Source organism: Mytilus edulis, chromosome 13 (assembly GCF_963676685.1).
Source record: "Mytilus edulis chromosome 13, xbMytEdul2.2, whole genome shotgun sequence".
NCBI lineage: Eukaryota > Metazoa > Mollusca > Bivalvia > Mytilida > Mytilidae > Mytilus > Mytilus edulis.
Window position 1 is genome coordinate 7,045,839 of NC_092356.1, and position 24,684 is coordinate 7,070,522.

At 32.8% G+C, this 24,684-nt stretch overlaps 1 protein-coding gene across 1 annotated transcript; it reads right to left on the minus strand.

Moving 5' to 3' along the window:
* Window positions 1-692: 692 nt before the first annotated feature.
* On the minus strand, window positions 693-24,638 carry LOC139501586 (uncharacterized). Its single transcript, XM_071290703.1, has 12 exons — window positions 24,015-24,638; window positions 20,206-20,394; window positions 19,517-19,600; window positions 18,650-18,730; window positions 17,799-18,039; window positions 15,336-15,436; window positions 14,674-14,773; window positions 13,823-13,921; window positions 12,910-13,036; window positions 11,683-11,757; window positions 4,302-6,263; window positions 693-2,232 (listed from the first exon to the last, which is right to left on the minus strand). The coding sequence occupies exons 1-12, from the start codon at window positions 24,551-24,553 to the stop codon at window positions 2,072-2,074; spliced, it is 3,759 nt and encodes a 1,252-aa protein (XP_071146804.1). The 5' UTR covers window positions 24,554-24,638; the 3' UTR covers window positions 693-2,071.
* Between the last annotated feature and the right edge of the window lie 46 nt (window positions 24,639-24,684).

Genomic DNA, 24,684 nt, shown 5'->3' on the forward strand with positions numbered 1-24,684 from the left:
TTTTCTTTAACCTATGAACTTTTGCCCAAACCACGAAAGTTGATACCCAATGAAATTACTTTCACAGTATACTATGCTAGCTTTGAAACATTCTTTTTATTATATATACATGTTGGTGGTTGAACTTCAGAGATTATATTGAAGTAAAATTGCTGCGTTGAAGACCTTATTGGTGGCTTTGGACTGATTCATGCTCTTTGGTCCTTTTTTTTTTTAACCATTCCCTGTTTTCATTCTCAATTCTCTCTTGTACATTTAATGTGTTTCCAATAACACTTTGTTTTTGGTATCATGTATATCAATCAGCATCATCTTACTTCTTCCTTTCGACACAATAGGATGTATTTTAATTAAAGTTAGGTACTGTGGATTCATTATTTTTCTTTGGATACACATTTTAAGCAGTTTCATCGGTACAGGAAAATCCAATCAAAGCAGGTTTCTTTAGATCTCCCACGTGACATATCAGAAACAGGAGCGTTGAGAGATTGGTTTTTAATTAGATTGAAGGAAAACCACAAAATCAGCAAATTACAAATGTTCTGTAGAATTAAACAAGAAATCGAGTATCCACAAATTTGGAAGCTTTCCTCAATTGACTAAAATTAGTACCCATCAAAAATAAATAAATCTATGGTAATATTTTCTCCAGTCAGAACAATAATAACGGATGAAATTACAACAAACAGTACTAACAGCTTCATTTTATTTAATCATGATTGTGTTTATAAACTACAAAATATTACTTTTTGTCAAGTTCTTGTACAAAAACTTCCTGATGTAAAAATAAAATATACCATGATTATGTAATATTGTTGAAGATGTTTCCGTTGTTTATTAATGATCCCTAAATTTCATATATTATATAGAATTTCAATGAAAGTGCCGCCTTTTTCATAGTTATTCCAAGCATTTCATTCAGCTTGTATGCAATACTCTTAATAAAATTCACATCTAAAACCAGTGGAAAATTTAATTAAGATCTCACAATGTATTTGTAAATGAGACGGCAATCTGACAGTACAAAAAACAAAAGTGAGATCTAGAGGTTACCATGCAATTTTCATTATCCATACCTCAAGTCAAACTCATAATTGCCAAATTCACATAAATTTATATAATTAAGAGCAACAATAAAAGAAGATCATCGTCATCAATTTTTGTAGCACAAAATATAACAATTATAATATCTGAACACTGTCCTTCTGTGTGACTACAAATTAATAAGTACAAATGCAACATATCATTTAATACCATACATATAAAGTTCACAATAAATAAATATTCCCTAATATTTAAATTAGAAAAGGCACTAGTACAAAAAAAATGCATGTGGTATGATTGCCAATAAGTCAATTCATGTACCCATCAAAAGTTATGTAATAATTGCACATGAACAAAAATGACACCAGATTCCTTTTTAATTAGAAAATGAAATTCAAATTAAAAACCATTAACATATTTTAGTTCTTCTCTAGGTGTAGTAAGACATTTGATTCCTTTTTCAGCCAAACAAAAATCTAAATATTTTATTATACACATGCTTTTGAGGAATATTTAATCATTCTGAATAACTTCAAAACTAAAATTTCTGAGACAGAGAAATTTGTCTTAAATTTGTCCTCGGTATAAATGCATACATGCATAACAAAATTTGATCAATAGCCCTTTTAACCATATCTCTAGATCTGCAAAGCCTGACAAAACAATTTGACCTTAATACAATTAGCTAACCTGCATAGGTCTATGAGCAAATAAGAATTCTCTCCTAGACATTGGAAGTTTCAATTCATCATAGACCTGATATATGGGAGACATTCAGACAATTTTAACAGAGATGGAGAAAGACTTTGGCCAATTGTCCATTGGACACTTACACCATGTTACACACTGTTATCTTATACATGATTATTAATGTCAATCTCCTGTTAAAACAATCGTTACTGTTCTCAACTGTCACTTTATCTAGGACATATATCTCTGATTATTTGAGCTACCATGTTTCTCCAAATTCTTTTTTAAACTAGAGATCACCATGGTAACCTATGGTAATATTAATAGTTTTTTGAGATCAACGTCCTCGAATACCTCTCCTCCCCCTTCGAGCTACTCTTGGCTTTGGTACACTTCCTGTACCCCCTACACTAAACATGTTAGGTGTAGCTCCTCCTGTTGGTGTCCCGAAGACAGGTGTGGCCATTCCAGTTGGAGTTACGAAGCTTGCATTGGCACCTAGAAATGAAGCAAGGAAAAATCAATAGGGAAATACTTGGCAGTTAAATTCTCAAGTACATTGTATTAGAGCTGATTTAAGGTGGTACCCAACACTTTAACTAAAATTAATTTGGCTCGTTTAATTTTCTTAAAATTTTGACAAAGTATTTACTTTGACCCTTTTACAAAAATATAAAAAATTCAAAACATTTGAACCAATCGTTTTATCAGAAAAATTACACTGGTTATATAGCAGTTTGTCAAACACTTATTTTGATCATTGAGAAGCTTAATATTCCCTTAACAACACAACGTAATTAAAACATTTAGCTGATTTTACAGAGTTATCTCCCTGTAGTGTTAGGTACCACCTTAAGTTGAATTAGTTTATAGCTATTATTATTTCTTCTATGTGATGGATTGGTGTTTAGAGTCCTTGGGCAATTATTACATGCATATCAGGACTAGAACATGTTACCTTAATTATTGTGTACCAGACCAACAAGCTGATCTGGATTTTAAAGGTGCTTGTTAACAAGCCTGTAGTTCAGAGGTTGATGTTGGTACATGTCTGCCATTTTAGTTATTTTGTAAATTTTGTTGTTTATTATGCAGGGATGATTCCAGGTGTTTTCAAATGGGTCCCTTGAACATCAAATTGGGAATTTTTATTTTAATTGGGAATTTTTTAAGCATAAAATCTAAGACGAAATAACATTATTTTCCTGTAAAAACGGAAAATGTATATTATTAAGTTTAACCTGTACACTAATGTTCATGTAAGTTGTAACAATTTGAATAATTCTGGATGGGCTATGAATATCATTGAACATGATGTACTAGTCAGTATCAACTTAGCTATAGTTACCTCTAAGCCTATTACAAAAACATATATTTCAGCTAACATAAACCACTGAATAAATCATTCATCCAGTATTTTTCAACAGCAGGTCATCTCTATAAATTTACCTTGATTCAAATGGATTTCAAATTGAACTGGTCAATGGTCGAATTCAGAAAAGTAATTAAAAAGTTCATATACTTAATTGATAAGATATTTAAAGCATTGAACCAGTGATCTTTAAAATTATTTGGATCATCTTCAAATCTTTTGAAATAGTTCCATTATGATGACATCGTATTTCATGAATGGTCTATCATCAACATTATTTTCAAAAAACACTCAAACTTTTGTTTTTAGAGGAAATAATTTCTTTTACAAAACAAGTTTTCATCATATTATATAACCGGCTCTGTTGGGCGATCAGCTTTTACGAGATCGGCGCCCATTAAACTTTATCCATCAATGTTATATCAAAATTTGAATTTGCTCTCTGCCGAGGTCTGCTTTGACACCCATTTTTATCAAACAGCTGGGCGATCTGCTTTTACAAGATCGAATACTCCCATAACATATTAATCAATTGAATTCGCTGCTAAAATTGTTCGTCACATGTTGACATAATTAAATCGTTGTTAATAAAATGCGATCGTAAACAGCATTCTTATCCGGATTTAAAAACGTTTTGACAACATACTATGAAAAATTATAGTTGCCTTAATCGGTGACAGAAACTTTTCTTGAAATATCAATTTTTGTTTTATTTTCCTGAATTGGGAATAAATTTTCATGTACATTTTTTTGGGGCCGCTGGCTGATTTAAGGGCCGCTATATAGTGGAATCATCCCTGTTATGGCGAAGTTTTCTCAATTGAATTGTTTAACATTTTTCATGTCTTTTAAAGCTGACTGTGATATGGGTGTTTCTCATTGTTGAAGACTGTAAGGTTGCCAAAAATTGCTTATATCCATTTCTTTGAAGTTTAGTAGATATTTGTCTCAAAATATATTAAGCATAAAATAAAAATTCGTTGAATACTAATTTTCATGGGTTTCATGGGTTAAGGTAAACCATGAATTCAAATAGTCAACAAAATTACAAATTTATTAGAGGCTTTACATGCAGAGATTTGAAAAACGACAAAATCAAATATCGACGAAAATGCAAGTTTTCCTCAATCCACAAAAATTGATATCCATGAAAATAAATGAATCCACAGTAGCAGCATGTAAAAGATAAACTTACTGAAATTATAACCTCCTCCTCCTCCTCCTCCTCCTGTGTTTGATGGAGTTGTTGAGGCTGAGAAATCAAATCCTCCTCCAACTTTATTGTTTGGAGTAGAGGGTACTCCACTCGAAGATGCAAAATTATAGGCTGAATTAGCAGCTGGCTGAGTTGTTTTTGCTGGTGTTCCAAAAGCAAAGTTTCCAGAACCACTTGCCTGTGTACTAGAAGTCCCAAAAGTATTGGAGGCTTGGCCAAATGAGAATCCTGAAGTACCTCCGAAACCACTGGCTGTTGTTTTGGTAGTAGTTCCAAATGACGTACCCCCTTGACCAAAGGTTGGTCCTGATGTTGTACTACCTTGACCAAAGGTTGGTCCTGCTGTTGTACTCCCTTGACCAAAGGTTGGTCCTGCTGTTGTACTCCCTTGACCAAAGGTTGGTCCTGCTGTTGTACTCCCTTGACCAAAGGTTGGTCCTGCTGTTGTACTCCCTTGACCAAAGGTTGGTCCTGCTGTTGTACTCCCTTGACCAAAGGTTGGTCCTGATGTTGTACTCCCTTGACCAAAGGTTGCTCCTGATGGTCCAAATGAGGCACTACTTGTTGATTTTGGTACTGAACTTTGGCCAAATGGTACAGCGGTACCGAATCCAGTGACTGATGAAGTTGTCCCGAAGCTAGATGTACCTTGACCAAAAGAACTTGCTGTTGTGGTAGTTTGACCAAACATATTTGTTGTTCCCTGACCAAATGTGGTGCTTGCAGTGGTGGCAGAGAACCCAGGCTGTGTAGGTGCAGCTCCAAATCCTGCTGTCCCAAATTGTTTAGCACTAGAAGCACTCGTTTGTCCAAAACCAGATGTCCCTTGACTTCCAAAAGATGGAGTGCTTGCTCCAAAGTTAAACCCTCCTCCTGAGGGAGCAGTAGAAGTAGCTTGTCCAAAGGAAGATGGTGTGCCTCCAAATCCTGGAGTTGTTGTGGCAGTAGATCCTCCAGGCCCAAAGGTTGAAACACCTGCATTAGGCTGACTTCCAAACATAGCAGGCTGTGTTGTTGGTTGCTGAGCAGGTGTTTGATTATTAAACGATTTAAAGTTGAATGTTGATGCTGTTGGATTAGTGCCGGTAGAATTTGTTGTAGTAGTGGCATTAGTAGATGGCTGCATACCAAATGAAGCCGCTGTAGATTGAGGTTGTGCAGCACCAAATGAAAGTGTTGATGATCCATATGCAGGTGGGGGCTGAGATCCAAATGGTTGTGAGGCTTGAGTTTGGGCTCCAAAACCTGGAGCACCTTGTTGTGTTCCAAATACTGATGCTGTCTGCCCTGTCCCAGGAGCACCAGAGGCAGAGGTGGCAGAACCAAAATTAAAACCTGATGGTGTTGGTGTAGCCAAAGGAGCAGTAGTAACATTTGTGGTGAAACCGTAGGATGGTGGTGCCTTTGTCGTCACAGTAGGAGTGGCCGTAGATGTGGCTCCAAAACCTGGAACAGAAGACAACCCAGCTGGCTGAGATCCAAAATTAAATCCAGATTGTAAAGGTGTAGAAGAAGCTGGAGTAACAGTTGTTCCAAAATTTAATCCTGATGGTGCACTTGTTCCTTGTGTTGTACTCAATCCAAATGGAGGTACTGCTGATTTAGGAGCACCACTGGCAGTAACTGCTGAAGAAACGGAGAATCCAGTAGAAAGAGCCATCCCTGCTGATGTTACAGTAGTAGTATTTCCTCCGGCACTACTATTTATTCCTCCAATAGGGGATGACCCTGACATTAAACCACCTTGTGTTGTTGTTTTCAGTGGACTAGAACTTTTGACAGTAGCAAATTTAAACATCATTGGATTGGAACCTGCAGCCGTGGTTACAGAGCTTGTAGAAGTAGATGATGGTATGGATCCAGTTGAGGTCAAGGACAAACCAGCAGAAGATACAGTAGAGGCTGCTGTTGTTACTAAAGAAGATGTCTGAAACCCTGAAACTAAAATGAAAGAAAATTAAATAAATATAATGTGAAAGGTGCTGGATGTCAATTTTTTGTATATAAATTTCACTTTTTGACCTTGGATCAGATAATACTATAATCTCTTTTATACTGTAACTAGTTCTTTTTGACCTTGGATCAGATAATACTATAATCTCTTTTATACTGTAACTAGTTGTTTTCAATTCCTAAATACAGTAACACAGCTATATCATGTATATGTTGTGCAATGTCAATTTCATCATTGAACATTTTCTGTAATCAGGGGATCATTCAAGCATGAAAATAAGTTTAGAATATGTGTTACAATTTAATTTGCATTATAAGAACAACATAAGGTCAATGTTATAAAAATATAAACTTTTTCATAATCAGCATAATACTGGGTAGGAGTTGGTAAAACCTCACCCTTCCCCATTTTCTCAGCCACATACAGAACAAGTTTATATTTTTCTGATATTGACCAAATGTTGTATAGATTTAGATTTTATTTTATTTAAAGTGCAACCTGATACAATATACATGAAATTACAATTACATTTCAATACATTAGCAATAGTATACCATATCAGCCAGCCTTTAGAGGCTTATGAAGCACTAACAATATTCATACAAGATTATAAACATACAAAAAATATATATTAACTCGATTATTCATTCTGAGATCTGAGGTTGTTTTAAGTTTTTATAAAAATATTTCTTTCTTTTTTTTTTGTGTTTGTTCTTTTACATCATTGCATAAGTGGTGGTTTTAATATGTTAATTGTGAAATTCTCATTTAAAATAGATCTGTAATATAAATATGTATAATTTGAAAACATTTTAAGCTGGAATTGCTTCCCTTAAAATCAAAAGCAAAACTAATTTAGATGATGAATTCAATTAAAGTATGCATAAAATTTTTCTGTATGTGTTCAGTACTAGCTGCTGTTTGTACAAATTGTTTCGAATATCAATATCAAATCAATTTCCGAATATATCATAAATGAAAGGATAAAAAGTGGATGTTTTTCATATGAAAGTGTATGTAACATATCAATATGAGTTGCTTCCCTTAGCCACAGAGAAATGTTATTTTGATACATGTATATTGTCTTTTTTTTATTGTTATGTTGCATTTTTCTGTCATTATCTGTGTATAATGTTTAAAATCAAATTAGTGATATAGAAAATAGCCCAGGAAATATCAAAATACAAAAGGTATAGATATCATATGCCAATCAACTTATATTATATAAATACAGTAATACTTTTTCTTATAAATGCTGTTTACAATATTTCCAAGTAATATGATACTTAATATAGAAAAGATATAAATATAGCATGGCATTTCTACTAAGCTCGTATATTATAAACTAATAGATGTCATCATTATGCCTATTTCACTACCTTTAATGTTTGCACAACAAACACATTGTATATTGTAAAAATAAATATTATTTGCTATATGTTTTTCAAAATTTCTTTTGGTTCTATACACTGTGCACCACACTATTTACATACTCCAGTCCTTATATGCTTCTCTTTTAGGTGCATGAGCAAGTTATTATTCTTCAAGATAAACCTTTTCTGTTCTAAATATAATAATGAAATTTACTTAAGTGAGTTTTTGTCCATGTGTAGGGGAGACAATCAACACTAATTATCTCTAGCCAGGATTACTATTACTAACATTTGGGACTAGGATTGGAATTTGATCGCTGTTCAAATTAGAAGAAACATGAATCTGTGTTCAATGACAAAGTTTCTCACTTGGGATAAAACATAAACATACGGTCTATGTTGAATACGGAATGTTTTTGTTATTAAAATTTGCTGTTACAAAATATTAGAAATTATTATAAATTAAGGAATGTATCTCCCTCATGCAAAGCTCTGATTCCTTTCACGAATTTGGCTATACTTTTTGGACCTTTTGGATTATAGCTCTTCATCTTTTATATAAGCTTTGGATTTCAAATATTTTGGTCACGAGCATCACTGAAGAGACATGTATTGTCGAAATGCGCATCTGGTGCAAGAAAATTGGTACCGTTAATTTTATTACTACCACTGGGTCGATGCCTCTGCTGGTGGACTATTAGTCCCCGAGGGTATCACCAGCCCAGTAGCCAGTACTTCGGTACTGGCATGAAAATACGGAATGTTTTTGTTATTAAAATTTGCTGTTACAAAATATTAGAAATTATTATAAATTAAGGAATGTATCTCCCTCATGCAAAGCTCTGATTCCTTTCACGAATTTGGCTATACTTTTTGGACCTTTTGGATTATAGCTCTTCATCTTTTATATAAGCTTTGGATTTCAAATATTTTGGTCACGAGCATCACTGAAGAGACATGTATTGTCGAAATGCGCATCTGGTGCAAGAAAATTGGTACCGTTACAGCTTTTACATTAATGCTAGCAAGACAAATCTTTGTTTGACTTGCTTGCTTTGCTTGTATCAATGTATGCTCAAGCATGGCAATTAAGATAGGCGGGGCTTCAGCTTGTATACATCATACTTAAATTTTATTGGACGTTATGTTTGAAGTTAAGGACAGTCACACTAAATTTTAACATCACAAGATGAAAAATATAAAGCGCAATCGTAGAAATGGAAGCCAAACAATTGTATTTGCTTTTTTCTCGAAGATATGCATTTTCATCATCCAACTGAAAAGACTGTCGTCAAGTACTTTTATTAAAACAAAAAAGCTATTCGAACACACCTACTCTGATTTCGAGTGATTCATTACATAGGTATTTCATTTGACCCATTCATTTCATCTTTTAGTACGGGAATTTTTTTATGTTATAACGTCAACCTGTAGCTTTGCGATATAAAAATGATAGAATCTGAAGCGAGATGATGTATCAAATATTCTTTCTTTGTACGTTTTCAACACAAAATATTCATCTCAAACACACCCTAACATAAGAAGGTGCACTTGATTTTCTAATAAAAGGGATAAATTAATTAGGGGGGATGACTTAATTATTTTATTTATTATGTCTATTGTTATTGAATACTGCGCACTTTGGATTAATTTTTGCTTGTAAACCTTCAAACTGATTATTCTTTGTTTATAGAGAAGGCGATAAGTGCTTTCTGTTATGTTTACTTTAGTAAGAAATTTTTTAAAAGTGAATAGAAACAAATAAAATAACAATTTTCTTCTAAAATACGAGTGTTTTATTGTTAAAAACAACCATTTGCATAAGTTTTTAATTTATCCATTACATAGTTAAGTAGAACAGTTAGATATCATGTCGACGACATGGTTATCTATCAAGTTGGATGAAGAAAATTCTTCCCTTTTTTTTTAATTAATACAGACGGAGAACATATCAATCTATAAGTTTACTTATTTCCGTGTCTGTCCTTCCTTTACGTGACTCAAGAAAAAAAATCAAAAAATTGGAAACAATTGTATCAAAAAGAGAAAATCGAGCGAACCTCCTTATGTTAGGGTGTGTTTGAGATGAATAATTTGTCTAAAAAACACACAAAGGAAGAACATTTGATACATCATCTCGCTTCAGATTCTATCATTTTTATATAGCAAAGCTACAGGTTGACTTTATAACATAAAAAAAATCACAGTACAAAAAGATGAAATATATGGGTCAAATGAAATACCTATGTAATGAATCACTAAATCAGAGTAGGTGTGTTCGAATAGTTATTTTGCTTTTCTAAAATTACTTGACGACAGTCTTTTCAGTTGGATGATGAAAATGCATATCTTCGAGAAAAAACAAATACATTTTTTGGCTTCCATTTCTACGATTGCGCTTTATATTTGTCATCCTGTGATGTTTAAAATTTAGTGTCCTTAACTTCAAACATAACCGTCCAATAAAATTTAAGTATGACGTATACAAGCTGAAGCCCCGCCTATCTTAATTGCCATGCTTGAGCAAACATTGATACAAGCAAAGCAAGCAAGCCAAACAAAGATTTGTCTTGCTAGCATTAATGTATTAGCTGTAATTTTATTACTACCACTGGGTCGATGCCTCTGCTGGTGGACTATTAGTCCCCGAGGGTATCACCAGCCCAGTAGCCAGTACTTCGGTACTGGCATGAAAATACGGAATGTTTTTGTTATTAAAATTTGCTGTTACAAAATATTAGAAATTATTATAAATTAAGGAATGTATCTCCCTCATGCAAAGCTCTGATTCCTTTCACAAATTTGGCTATACTTTTTGGACCTTTTGGATTATAGCTCTTCATCTTTTATATAAGCTTTGGATTTCAAATATTTTGGTCACGAGCATCACTGAAGAGACATGTATTGTCGAAATGCGCATCTGGTGCAAGAAAATTGGTACCGTTAATTTTATTACTACCACTGGGTCGATGCCTCTGCTGGTGGACTATTAGTCCCCGAGGGTATCACCAGCCCAGTAGCCAGTACTTCGGTACTGGCATGAAAATACGGAATGTTTTTGTTATTAAAATTTGCTGTTACAAAATATTAGAAATTATTATAAATTAAGGAATGTATCTCCCTCATGCAAAGCTCTGATTCCTTTCACGAATTTGGCTATACTTTTTGGACCTTTTGGATTATAGCTCTTCATCTTTTATATAAGCTTTGGATTTCAAATATTTTGGTCACGAGCATCACTGAAGAGACATGTATTGTCGAAATGCGCATCTGGTGCAAGAAAATTGGTACCGTTAATTTTATTGAATAAGAAAATGTTATACAGTGTGGATGTTGTAATTGTCAGATTGTATGGTTACTTCTAAATGTACATAATATTGTCATGGATTGTAGTGTGACTTCTAAATTTTTATTTTATCAAATAATTTACAGTGACCTCTTATGTTGTACTGTTATACCACTGTCCCAGGTTAGGTGGAGGATTGGGATCCCGCTAACATGTTTAACCCCCACCACATTATGTATGAATGTGCCTGTCCCAAGTCAGGAGCCTGTAATTCAGTGGTTGTCGTTTGTTTATGTGTTACATATTTGTTTTTCGTTCATCTTTTTATATAAATAAGGCCATTAATTTTCTCGTTTGAATTGTTTTACATTGTCATTTCGGGGCCTTTTATAGCTGACTATGCTGTATGAGTTTTGCTCATTGTTGAAGGCCGTACGCTGACCTATAATTGTTAATTTCTGTGTCATTTTGGTCTCTTGTGGACAGTTGTCTCATTGGCAATCATACCACATCTTCTTTTTTTTTTATATCTATATGTATATATTGCCATGGATTGTAATGTGACCTCTATAAATGTTTTTTTATCAAAGAATTTACAGTGACCTCTAAATGTATATAATGTCATGGATTGTAATGTGACCTCTATTCTTATTTAGTTGTGGCCTCATTGATACATATCCCACATCTCATTTTATACATACATGTACTAATTGGAAAAGTTACAACAAAATAGACATGTGAGCTCACCCTGTGCAATTGTAGGTGGCACTGTTTCACTGGCTTTGACTGATGTTCCAAATGCTGTTGAATTTTTGCTTGCCTCTATAAATATAACACAAGTAATAAAATTGTAGTAAAAATGTTGATAAAACTCCTGACAAAGAAAGCAAATATTCTCTGGTCAGAAACTCATGCAATGAATTGATTTGTCTTTATTCATTAAACAGAATAAGAAGAATTAAATAATTAGGATACCTGAATATGGACTCATTGAAAAAAAAAAGTAAAAACACAAAAATACTGAACTCCGAGGTAAATTCAAAAAGGAAAATCAAAAATCAAAAGGCAAAATCAAAAGTCCAAACACATCAAACGAATGGATAACAACTGTCATATTCCTGACTTGGTACAGGCATTTTCTAATGTAGAAAATGGTGGATTGAACCTGGTTTTATAGCTAGCTAAACCTCTCACTTGTATGACAGTCGCATCAAATAAAATGACACACAGCAGTTGCTTTTGTAAAACAGACATAATTAATCAGCTGAGAATTAATTGAAATGCATTGAAGATATTATAAAAATGTCCAGGCAAATAAACTGATGTGTTTAAAATTATACATGTACTTCTTAAGTTGATTTAAATTAAGAGAATCTCTAAATGTATTCACAGCTTATGTTATATTATATTTCAAGGCTGCATTCTATTTTTTTACACTAAAAAAGCATGTGTCTTCCACTATCAGTACACAGTGCTGGATTTAGAAAAAAAACAGATATTTTGTCATTCCATGTTTATAAAAAGTAAGTAACAAAAATACTGAACTTCAAAACAGAAAGTCCTTAACCAAATGGCAAAATCAAAAGCGCAAACATATCAAACAAGTGGATAACAACTGTCATATTCCTGACTTGGAACAGGCATTTTCTTATGTAGAAAATGGTGGAATATGTGGGGCATACAAATTGTTGACCTTGCAGGCAGACATTCCAGTCAAATTGTCAACAAACCGCCTTACAGGTTGCTTCAATAAACTTCAAAATACTCAAAATTTGGTATCGAACATGACTGAATATTTGCATATGGTAATTTTCAAAAAGTGTTTCATTTTGTGACCTTGACCTTAAAGACATTCAAACCCTATTCCTAAGACCCCTTTTTGTGGTGGGCAACAAAAATGTCAGGTATCCGTTTACATGGACAAACAGAACAAGCAGACAGATTCCTTAATCCCTTTAAAACAGATGGCTTTACCTTTTTCCTTTTCTTTCTCAGTCTCAGCCTGATGGATACCTTCTAGCATGTCTTGAACTCTCTTCTTTTCAGCACCCATATCATTTTCATAGTCTTCCATACTAGCTATAACATTAGCATGTGGTACCTACATACAGAAAACAAGGCATATTACTAATAATCATTTACATACATACAAGACAGAGTTTTTACTAATATAATCTACCTGTAATTGCAAGTCTATGATTTCTTTTGTTGTATAATTTACTTGACTAAATCAACACCAAAAATCTTAAAATTTTGTAGATTCAAAAAGTAATTTCCCCTTCCACCATATAAAAATTTGAAGAATCAATGAGTGACACATAAAAATCCTCCCTCACATATCTGCTGACTTTTCACAATCTACATGGGGGATTTTAAGTGCAAGACGACCTAATACTCCTCTTATATTGTCATAAGTCAGTCTTCACGCTTAACCACAAGTCCTACAGCATTGGCTTGTGAAATGGCTTTCAGGTTTGTTAAGTTCTTCTCTACCTTTCCAATATAATCCAACTTAAATTTTCAAGTGTTCATAATCTACAACTTTAATGTTTAAATGAGTAACTGCCTTTTAACTTATGGAATGCCTGTGTTGAGGTCTTCATTTATAAAATAATTACTTTTCAAAATTCCGGTCAATACCTCTTATGGGGGATATCCCCCATAAATGTTGATAGTTGGCAGGTCTTCCCTCATAAGTATGCAGTCAAATACTACAGTTCCAAGTTTCTTGTTTTACTTTTGACACTATAGAACAAGAACTGATAAATTTGGTTTTAATTGAAGCAGGATTCTAATTTTCCATGCAGATTCAAAACTTCTCCAATAAAAGAGAAGTCATTTCTTTGAATACTCCTGAAGTATCTTTAGCCATGCTATATGATCCTACCTTCTGGAAACTTTTATTGAGCCCCGAGTATAAAGATGTCTGCCTCTTTCTGGCCGAGAAGCTTTGGTTGAGCGTTACCATCTTTGGTTTATCTACAGTCTGAAATTAAAGATGGCCAATATTGATGATTTCTATTGACACCAAATGTTTTGAATAAAAGCTCAACATAGACAAACATTTTCGGTGAAAAGAGCACATGTTAAAAAAAAATATGGACATTTCAACTTGAACCAACTGACATTAACGAGGGGGGATAGGACCTTTATCAAGACTCCGGGATCGGATGTTTTTAAGCTCAGGATTTCGGGATTGACCCTTTCGGGATCCGGGAATTCTTTTTTTTAAGCCCAGGATTTCATGTTTTTCAAGCTCGGGATTTCGGGATCAGGACCCCTCCTTAGTCCTACCCTCCCTCATTAACCATATAGGATTATGTGGGTTTATTATTATTTGTTGAAAAGGTACCACTTTTAGTGGATATCTTCCGAAAGGTAAACCACAAATTTAAGTGTACCATTTAATTTTCTACAGGCTTGTTGTTTCATTGGTAATCATACCATATCTCCTTTTTTTTAATTGTGATTAGAATTCATCTCTACCAAAAAATCAAATATCCATGAAAATACAAATGGTATCCATGAAAATGAATAAATGAATCCACAGTAGTATAGAAATTGACCTACATAATATTGCATAGTATAAATAACAAGTTTGTTTAACTGAGACTGAGACAGTCAACTTAGACAGGGGTAGGTAATTTTGTGAAATGAAAAACTAAAGAACTGGTAGACTGACTTTGTTTTGCAATGTTTGACAATCAAGTTTATTAGTAAATTATTACACAAACTTACCACAGAGGAATCAAGTGATGTGTCCTTGATAGGTGTATCTGTTTCTTTAGAGGGTGTGTCCTCAACACCTTCTGTTGTTGATATTATAACTGTGTCAGATCTGTCAACAAGAATAGCACATAAACGACTCACAACCAAAACTTAAACCCTGTGTCTTGGGATACTAGAGTATTGTGTATGAGTTTCATAAAATTTGGAAAAAAACACAATTAAGTTAGTGTGAAAACAAAAAAATTGCAATTTTTCTAATTTACAACGGGGCATAACTCTAGAACAATAACTGGCTCACAACTCATATTCCAATTCCTATTCCAAATTTGCAAAAAAACTGACTCACTGACTGAATTCAAATTAGGTTTGCTAGTTTTCCTTCTTTCCATTGTCAAAATATTGGTTTCATAAATCTTGAACCTTATATAAAAATAAGCAGTTATCAAAGTGAAAATCATGAAAATGATTTTGATAAAAAAAAGTATCAAAAAGTGATGATCATCAAGTATAAATACTATCCCATTTGAAATCCATGAACTTGGCATGAAGCCTATAATATTGGTTATGAGCAACTACTTTCCACTGAACAGTGTTATACTCTCATTTAGGCCCCTTCTGAACACGAAAATAAAAAAGTTTTGTGTACAGAAATGAAAGATTGTGTAGCTTACCTGTCTAGTGATATTTTTTCTAATGTGTCTTTCTTTGCTAGTTTGGATATAGACGGATTATTTTCTTTGCCATTTGTTGATACTTTTCTTTTAACTTGAACCTGAAAGAAAACATAGGTTACAAAGGTGAAAGTGACACCAATTTGAACTTGATCTCTGAGTTTGGTGGTAAGAAGCATTAGTCTCATAAAATTTGGTTGAGGCAAAGAGAAAAATAAGTACGGAAACATTTTTATTTTACAAAATGAATTAAGGTGAAAGTGAGACCACACAAATTCAAAACCTGATGTGTGTTTGGTGGGAATAAGCTTTGTTTATTAGTTTCATAAAATATGGTTAAGGCAAACTAAAGTGAGAGAATGGAAACCAATTGTTAGTTATTTTTGAACTGATCTTTTTGAGTTGAGCCATTGAATTTTTTTTTACAGTTCTTATGTTCACTGTCTTGGGTTAGGGGAGGGTTATGCGCCAACAAACATGTTTAACCCACCATTCTTTAGGTCAGTAAGCTATAGATGAATAGTTGTCGTTAGTTCCTGTTTGTCATATTTGATATCGTAAATTGTTTTGTTACAAATAATGCCATCAGTTTTCTCATTTGAGTGGTTTTACTTTTTCTTATGTCTGGGCTTTTTATAGCAGATAATAAGTTGCTTTCATTTATGTGATTTGGTGTCTAGTGAATAGTTGTCTCATTGGAAATCATACCATATCTCATTAGTTTATATAAGATGGTCATAATGATCTTGTGATTTCTTTTTACCCATAATGCACTGCATGAAAAACTTACTTCCTTTTCTGCTACCCTCTGACCATACATGTCAACCTCTGACAATGGGAAATCATGTCATGACATGACATGACATGTCAAAAAGCGTGTGAAAACGCGTGACATAGATGCGGACTTGTTAATATGAATGTGGTAATGTTCATAATTTCATACAAATTTGTGAATATAAAAAAACAATATATATTCTACTGTGAACTTTTATTGTATTAAACAGTGGTCTGTTACATGTATGTTGCTTTTAAAGCACCACCACTAGGCACATATTCAAAACAACTGCAAGTTTCAAGTTTAGTTACAATTATTTGATAACAGCACACAATACAAGTGTAACATAGTCAAGTTCTGATCAGAATTCAGTGTAAATATCTTTATAATTGAAAAGGCTCTCCCACAGTAGGAATTGATATTCGACTGAATTAGCTTCATCAAGATTTGAAAGAATGTCATAATGATTTTTTTTTTTGGCAATGTAAAATGTCATCTTTTATCTCTGCCATTGCTCCATTGCTATTGCCTGGTTAAAACTGGGTAGTTCATCAGAAGAAAGCTGGTACTATGAGAGCTGATCCAACAGTTCTGTGATATTTTTATCCCCATGGCCTGTAGAAATCTGTTGCCATGTTGGCTAGATTTGAAACTGAAATTGAAAAAGAAAAATGTTTTATAAATTTGATTTCCATTAGATAAACATGTTTTAAAAAAAATGCTTATTCAAATAGCTACATTGTATTTCTCCTCTCACATGTATTGTTTTTTTTATCATTGCAACATAGAATGCACAAATTATGCGTTACTTGTCACTCGATAATTTAAACTCGAACTCCAAAATATAATTTATAAATCTTGAATCTAGCCGTACACATCGTTTTGGCTTAACAATCGGCACTTTAGACGACGGTACAGGCCCTGAAAGTGACCTCTTTCTGTGCACATTTCCCCTATGAAGTGAATTTGAAAGAAAGTCACAAAATCGTTAAAACTAATCACAAACTACTTACCTTTTACAGTTTGTCCATATAAAAAAATAAACAATACGGCAGCCAAACAATTACTTCGAATTTTTCGGTATTTATCGCCGAATAAGGAAAAAACCCGAGAATAGCGATATCACTAACGACCAAAAAATGAAAAGAACGAAAAAGCATGTAATTGCGTGTAAAGTGGTGAAAAGCGTGTACACGCCATGTGACAAAATCCTCGCGTGTAAACCGTTGAAAAAGCGTGTATTACACGCGAATATCATGTCACTTGACATGTATGCCCTCTGACTAGAACTTGAGGAACTGAGTATAGAATTAACAAGTCCATCTTTTCTTAACATTTTACCCATAATACACTGCATGAAAAACTCACTTTCTTTTCTTCTACCCTCTGACTAGAACTTAAGGAACTGAGTATAGAATTAACAAGTCCATCTTTTCTTAACATTTTACCCATAATACACTGCATGAAAAACTTACTTCATTTTCTGCTACCCTCTGACTAGAACTTAAGGAACTGAGTATAGAATTAACAAGTCCATCTTTTCTTAACATTTTACCCATAATACACTGCATGAAAAACTTACTTCATTTTCTGCTACCCTCTGACTAGAACTTAAGGAACTGAATATAAATTAACAAGTCCATCTTTTCTTAACATTTTACCCATAATACACTGCATGAAAAACTTACTTCCTTTTCTGCTACCCTCTGACTAGAACTTAAGGAACTGAGTATAGAATTAACACGTCCATCTTTCCTTAACTTTTTAGCACTGCAGGAATCGTCCCAGTCGTCAATGTGAGCTGACCTCTTTAACGTCGGTGTTTCTAGGCGAGGTATTGTATAACCTGATGACGACAGGTCAGGCAGACTATCAGGCAATGGTGGCAAAGACGAGGTTGAGGAGTTTGATTGTTGACTGTCTTGTCGTCTAGAAAAATAAAAACCAGATAATGTTCAGTGAACTCAACAAGTATTGCAGTATATAATTGACGGCTCTGATATATGTTTTAATACAAATCATACATTGAGCAAAGAAAATGGGTAACTAGTTATTAATTCTAAAAATCATTAGTTGTCAAATCATATGCTACAATAAATGGGTTTTATAGATTTTTGACAAAATAATAAATGAGCACCAAAGAATATCAAGATGTTATTGTAAGAGCAATCTAACACTATATTCAATTGTCATCCGAAAAAATAAATGGCAATTTTCTAAGAACATCAACTTTCTGAAATTCTTGTGGAACATTCGGTCTAGTAATAAAAAGTTGCAATACACAAATTTTAAATGGATTCCTCTAACCTTTAAAATTAGGAATATATTATATTTCTTTAATGAAGTTCCAACCAAGTAAATACCACTTTGATCAGATCAGGAACTATTTTAACATGTTTAAAAGGGTGAAAAAGCAAGATAATCAAAATGATCACCTGATTAATGGACTTAGATCTCAGTTTTCCATTTATCATAATCATGGCAAGTCAATCACATTTAAAGAAGGAACAGGAATAAATAATCAACAACACATACATACCTTCTTTTTGCCTGCTGTACTGGGTAATCTGTGTAGGAGGTATCAAGGTCATGGTCATATCCTCCATAGCTTCTCTTCAAACTGAAATAGGGTTATAATATTTTATTCAGAAATATATATTGTGGATTCATTATTATTCGTAGGATACCAATTTTCATGGATTTTGTGGGTAAAGGTGAACCATGAAATTAAATGTTCAACGGAAGCCAAATTTTCTATAGGCTTGTATGCAATCTTTAAAAAACCACGAAATTAAATATGAACGAATATGTAAGTTTTTCATATTCATAAGCCACGAAAATAAGTAAATACACAGTAATAAGTATCCTAGCCCAATAAAAGGTCAGGCACATTTCCAGTCGTCTTACCGGAAAGTTCAGTCCAAAGGAAAATAAATCCATATCAGAGTTTGCGAAAAGTGGCGGTCCTCTGGATTTTACCACCAAAATTTTGCATAGGACCAGACTGATAGGACTGACACAATTTTAGTATTTTTCAATAGAATTAATAGTGAGAACCAGCAGATTTTCTCCAAGGACCACCAGGGGAAAAAAGATTTCGTGAACTCTGCCATATCAATGCAAATAATGAACTATTGGAAAAGGTTATAAGAATTAAGATAACATAAATATACAGTAAGTTCAGGATTTTTTTTAATGTTTTTATTAATCATGTCATAAATGCTAAAATTGCAACAGCATAGGTTGAGGGAAAAATCTATAAAATTACAAATTTTCATTGCATTGATTATATGTTTGACTTATTGTTTTAAGTGAATAAAAAGACCTTTTTCACCCTGAATATCAATATTATGTTAAAGCATGTTTTTCTTTACAACATTAGTGAGAACACACTTTGCTAGTTTACCTTTTTTCTTTTAAAGCTTGTATAACGGCTTGAGTATCTGGTGTCCTCCTTGAATCAGTACTACTTGTTTGTATATGAAATAATCTGAAAAAAAAATAACAATTTTTCTTCTATATTTATTAACACTAAAACTGAGGTGAGTTTTGTCTTTATGAAATGATTAATTAGTTATTAATGTTTCATGCCATTATCAGCCATTGCAATCTGATAAATGATCAATTAACAAGAAAATCTATAATAATAGATGTAATGAAAAGCAAAATTTAAATTTCCAACTGGATATCAGTTGGTCAGCTATTTCCTTGTGTACATTTTTTTTTTAAACAATGGAAGTTTAGTTTTCCATCTTCATTCCAGAAAGGTTTTCTAATTTAAAAACATAGAAATCACTGGTGGGTGTTATATGTTGCAAGGATATCATACATGTATAACAGCTCCAATCGGCTACTATTTTGTGATACATGTATACATGGTATATGTGTGTGTTTGTCCCTTTAATGTGAATCAACATTTAAGTTTTGACTAATTTAAACTTTACTTTCAATTCTTTAATTAAAAATAGTGTTATAAGCGTTTGTTTATAATCTCTTGTTTATTCTAAGGATATATGAAACTAAAAAAAAAATGAAGGCCAACCTGATTATTACACACTACCTACATGACCTAATTTCATTCTTATAATATCCTACCTTGGACTTGACAATTTATGTGGCTCTGGTGGAGCAATCCTTACTACATTGGAACTCCTTACTGATGGTGATTTCTGGTGACCTAAATATGACCTTTCTCGCTTTATAAGTCTAACTGCCGGAACAAATCCTGGTGATGCTTGTGAAGGATAGTTTTGGTAAGATGGAGGAACAACTGAATTTTCCTGTCTGAAAATAAACATTTAAAACTAATTACTGTAAATGCTGAAATTATTGAGATGTTTTTAATAATGCAAAACAAAAAGCGACTGGGTTACAATCCCAATAATTTAAACTCACATTTAATAAAAATTTATATGATTAAATCGCAAAAATTAAAATTGTGTTCTAGTCTAAAATGACAAAATCACTATAATAAATACACGCAATAAATTCTGAATTTACAGTAGTATACAGTAAGCATGGTTATAAAGAAATTTATTTTCTAAACCCATAAGATGGATGACCACTTGTCTTTTCCTGAAAAATATTACTGATTAATTGTTTGTGTTTAACGTAACATTCAGCACTCTCTACATATACATCTACATACATGTAATACTCTTTAACTTCAATATGTTGAAGATTACAAGAATGCACAAACTAGGGAAAAAATTTAAAATCTGATCATATAAACAATATTTTCAAAAACATTTTTCATGGCAACCCAACAGTTCTTGAAAATAAGTCACATGCCAGTCATGTGGGTTGACATTGATTAAGATTTCGTCAGTCTAATCTTTTACTTGGCATTTTGCATACATTGTACATGTATATGACATTATTTTCAACTTTTTTGTAGTTTCAATGTAAAATTGCCAATTTACAGAAAGACTTAAACCTATAAAGAATTTATTTAGAGCATCATTTTACTAGATTTCTTTTTAATCAGACATTATTGGGTCTTTGTCTGCCCACACTTTTGAGATGTAAATACAGAAGGTGGACTGGACCCAGGATGGGGTAATTGTAATCTGTAATCCTAATCGATTGTAATTGATTACATTTTTTTCAGTAATCGACAGTAATCTGTAATCGAAGACATTTCGATTACATATAATCTTAATTTAATCGATTACAGCAATTATTATGATGTAATCATTGATTACTTTAGTAAAATAGTTTAATGAAATATATCCTTTTTTAAATGAAAATAAGTATGTCTTCATCACTTTATAGTACAGATAAAATAGAAATTATTAAAAAAAACTTCAGAGTTTATCAAATGCCTAATTTGTATCTTTTGTCTATAGCTACATTTTGATCAACCAGATCTCCTACCAAATTTTACTGTATATAATCAGCTATGAAACAATTGACTATACTGTCTTCAATGCTTGCCAATAATTTAAAGACCTTTTATTTTGAAATAAGAAAATAGATAAAAATAAGAAATGAGTCTTGTGTTAACCCTTTCAACGCTATACACGGCATATGCCGCGATGACATACGCCGTCCGCCACTGCTATTCGCGGCATATGCCGCGATGACAACGGATTTTTCATAAGGACTCGAAACCATTCGGTTTTCATTCGGGTCCTCTCTTATTTTTCCTTGTATGAATTGAAGATATGCAAGGTCTCATTTGCGCTTGAAATCCCGGCAATTTTTATTGTAAAATCATGCAGTAGAAGGAAAATTGGAGGAAAATAAAAACAAATATTTTGACAAATGCAAATGGCGGAAATCGGAAACGAAGCTGTAAATATGGAAATATTTCAGCATTTCTATGGCGAAACTGATGACGAGGATTAGTTAAAAGTTTCTTGTTATCTCAATGTGTTTATTACATTCAATTCGTGTGGGAAATATGATTTGATCGATCATTACGAGACATAGAAAAAGGGGGGAAAACGGAGGTTGACTGAAAATTTTGAGGACGGAGCCACTGATTTGTGCCATGATTACATAATACGTTGTGTATGGTGCAATACGCTACGGAATCGAGCAATTGGTGTCTTCTTTATTATATGGCAGATAAAAAAACAAAATAGATGAAGACGAAAAGTAGTTTTTATTCAAAATTCAACACAAATGTAACAAATTACACCTTTTACCTGTTAATTACCTGAAAATGCAGGTAACCTGATAAAAATTTTACTTAAATAACTGCCTAACATTACAGTTCATACTCTCCTGAGCATTTTTCATGCAATAACTTTTTCTGTATCTCTTATAATAAAAAAGATACAGCAGTCTGAAAAGGAATATACTGTTCTAATGAATGAACACAAAAAAAATGCAGCAGCAGCAGCCATTTTTCTATTTTTTTGTGTAGCGTTGAAAGGGTTAAGTTCTGTACTGCATTGACATTGAAGCTTAGTTTTAAATAAGAGGTGGAATTTTAGCTAGAATAGATAAACAGTTGATTCGTCATAATATTATGATTTAAAAAATTAGAAAGTTCACAAAATCCTTTTGACAATGAACCGATAACTATGCATTGAAATTTTGTGCAGGATACCTGTATCCCATTTTGACACTAAAAAATATATATTGTTTATAATTTTGAATATAGCATAATAAAATTTCAACTAACTTATTGTCTTTACCAATCAGATGATCAAGGATTTCTAATCAATGAGATGCCAACTTTGTTTTGATTTCAGTTATGTCTAATTAAGAGGAGATTTACATTATATTGCCCCAGTTATAAAATGTATCCCATTGGCAGTTTTATAATCTGTATTTAGGAAGGCTATCCAAAAACCCGATTATTTCATGCATGTATTAATTATAAATATTATAAAATTACATCTTTAAAATTAGCTGAACTAGTTAATTATTCTCCTTTTTTATATATTTTTTTCAGAGGAAACTTCCAACATTGAAATGAACTATATTCAAATATACGTGTTAAAAATGAGTAAATACAAAATACCTAACTTACGTCAGTATGACAGCAAAAATTTGCAAAACATGGAGAAAAAAAAAAAAATTTAAAGAAGTGACCGAAACCAGGCCATGTCAGTGCAAGAAATTTATCACTACTCACTCATGTTGAAAACCAAAAATCAAGAATTTTTAAATATTTCTCATCCTCAGTAAGAGCTTCCATCAAGAAAACAACTGTTAACTTAAAATTTAAAAACAATGCTTTAAATGCTGTTTTCATAAAGTTCTAAATTTCCACTATACATACGTTGAACTACATAGTTATGTTTAACTTACTTATTTTATTGTTATTTTGTAGCATGTAATTGACAGTAATCGAAAAGTAATGTAATTGCAATTGATTATTAATCGAATACACAAAAATCCTTCAAGTAATCGATTACTTTTGTCAGTATCATGCCCATCCCTGGACTAGACATATATGCATATAGTCATTTGATTGTACATGTATTAACTTCTATAAATTGGTTAAAGATAGACAAGCCTTTTGCAGTTACAGAACATCATCACACAAGTTAATAATTGAAATTAGAAGATAGATAAATATGTCTAGAAATATATAATCTGTCATCATGGTCATGTCTGTTGTAAATGTAAAAAAATAAAAATTGGGAATTTTTTCTTTTTATATCAAAATGTGACTAATACCACAATGACGGAACGTAAGTGTTTTTTATCATTATCATATCTAATAAAGTTGGGAAAAAATATCCAGTTAACCGAGGCAGTGTTATCCCATGGCCCATATCATACAGACATGGGGTAATTGAAATATGTAATTGTAATATGACATTGCAGTTCGGCCGCACCGTTAAAATGGTTTGTTTGATCTCGAAGTGCCTTTATTGGCAACTGTTTGATAATACTAGAAAAATTCTCTTTTATGGCAGCACCTGTCTCATACTATCAATTACCTTGGTGAGTATTCTGATACCCCGAGTGCTCTTTTGATCGATGGTAAAAATGGTGCTGGAGATCTTGAATGACCATTTGTTGATGAAATGGACAAGTTGCCATCCGAGCGATCTTGAAAAGAGCATGAACTGTTAAACAATGACGTCCGGAGATATGGAGACGGAGATGAAAAAGTCTGACTTCTGTTAATTGATGTTTTTTGTCGATTTGGGCCTGGTGTCAGTTTGACTGTGGATGGCATTTCTGCTTCACAGTTTGCATTAAAAAACTGTTTGAATGATGAATCGTAACTGTTCTTCTTGTTGCTTAATTTTATTTTAGTTTTCTTTTCATGTGAGAATGGTTTCGTCTTTTTCAATTTAAATGCTGTTAATTTTTGAGTATTTGTACTTTTCCAGGAGCCGTTTACGACATTCGAGCCCCATATGACAGCAACTGCTAAAACTGTGAGTAAAACAATACTTTTAAAACTTAAATATAACAATATCACAGACGATAACAATAAAAGGATAAGATAAAAGGGCTTAAAATTATTCATTTTTGTCCATCTCGGGGTTAAAAGATTTTCTCATGCCGGCCACTTTCGGTTTGGAGATTAATGATTGCTTCCGGTCGTCGGAACTTTAAATAGATTTTCAAATTGATTGGTCTATTTAAATTTTACGTTTT

Bases quoted from the DNA above. Each gene is read 5' to 3' on its own strand.
- LOC139501586 (XM_071290703.1), bottom strand. From the start codon at position 24,553: ATGAATAATTTTAAGCCCTTTTATCTTATCCTTTTATTGTTATCGTCT. The intron at 18,040-18,649 runs GTATGTATGTGT...TTATTTTTCTAG, and splicing joins GTACAGCAGGCAAAAAGAAG to ACGACAAGACAGTCAACAAT. The intron at 13,922-14,673 runs GTAAGTTTGTGT...CTTTAATTTCAG, and splicing joins CATCACTTGATTCCTCTGTG to ACTGTAGATAAACCAAAGAT.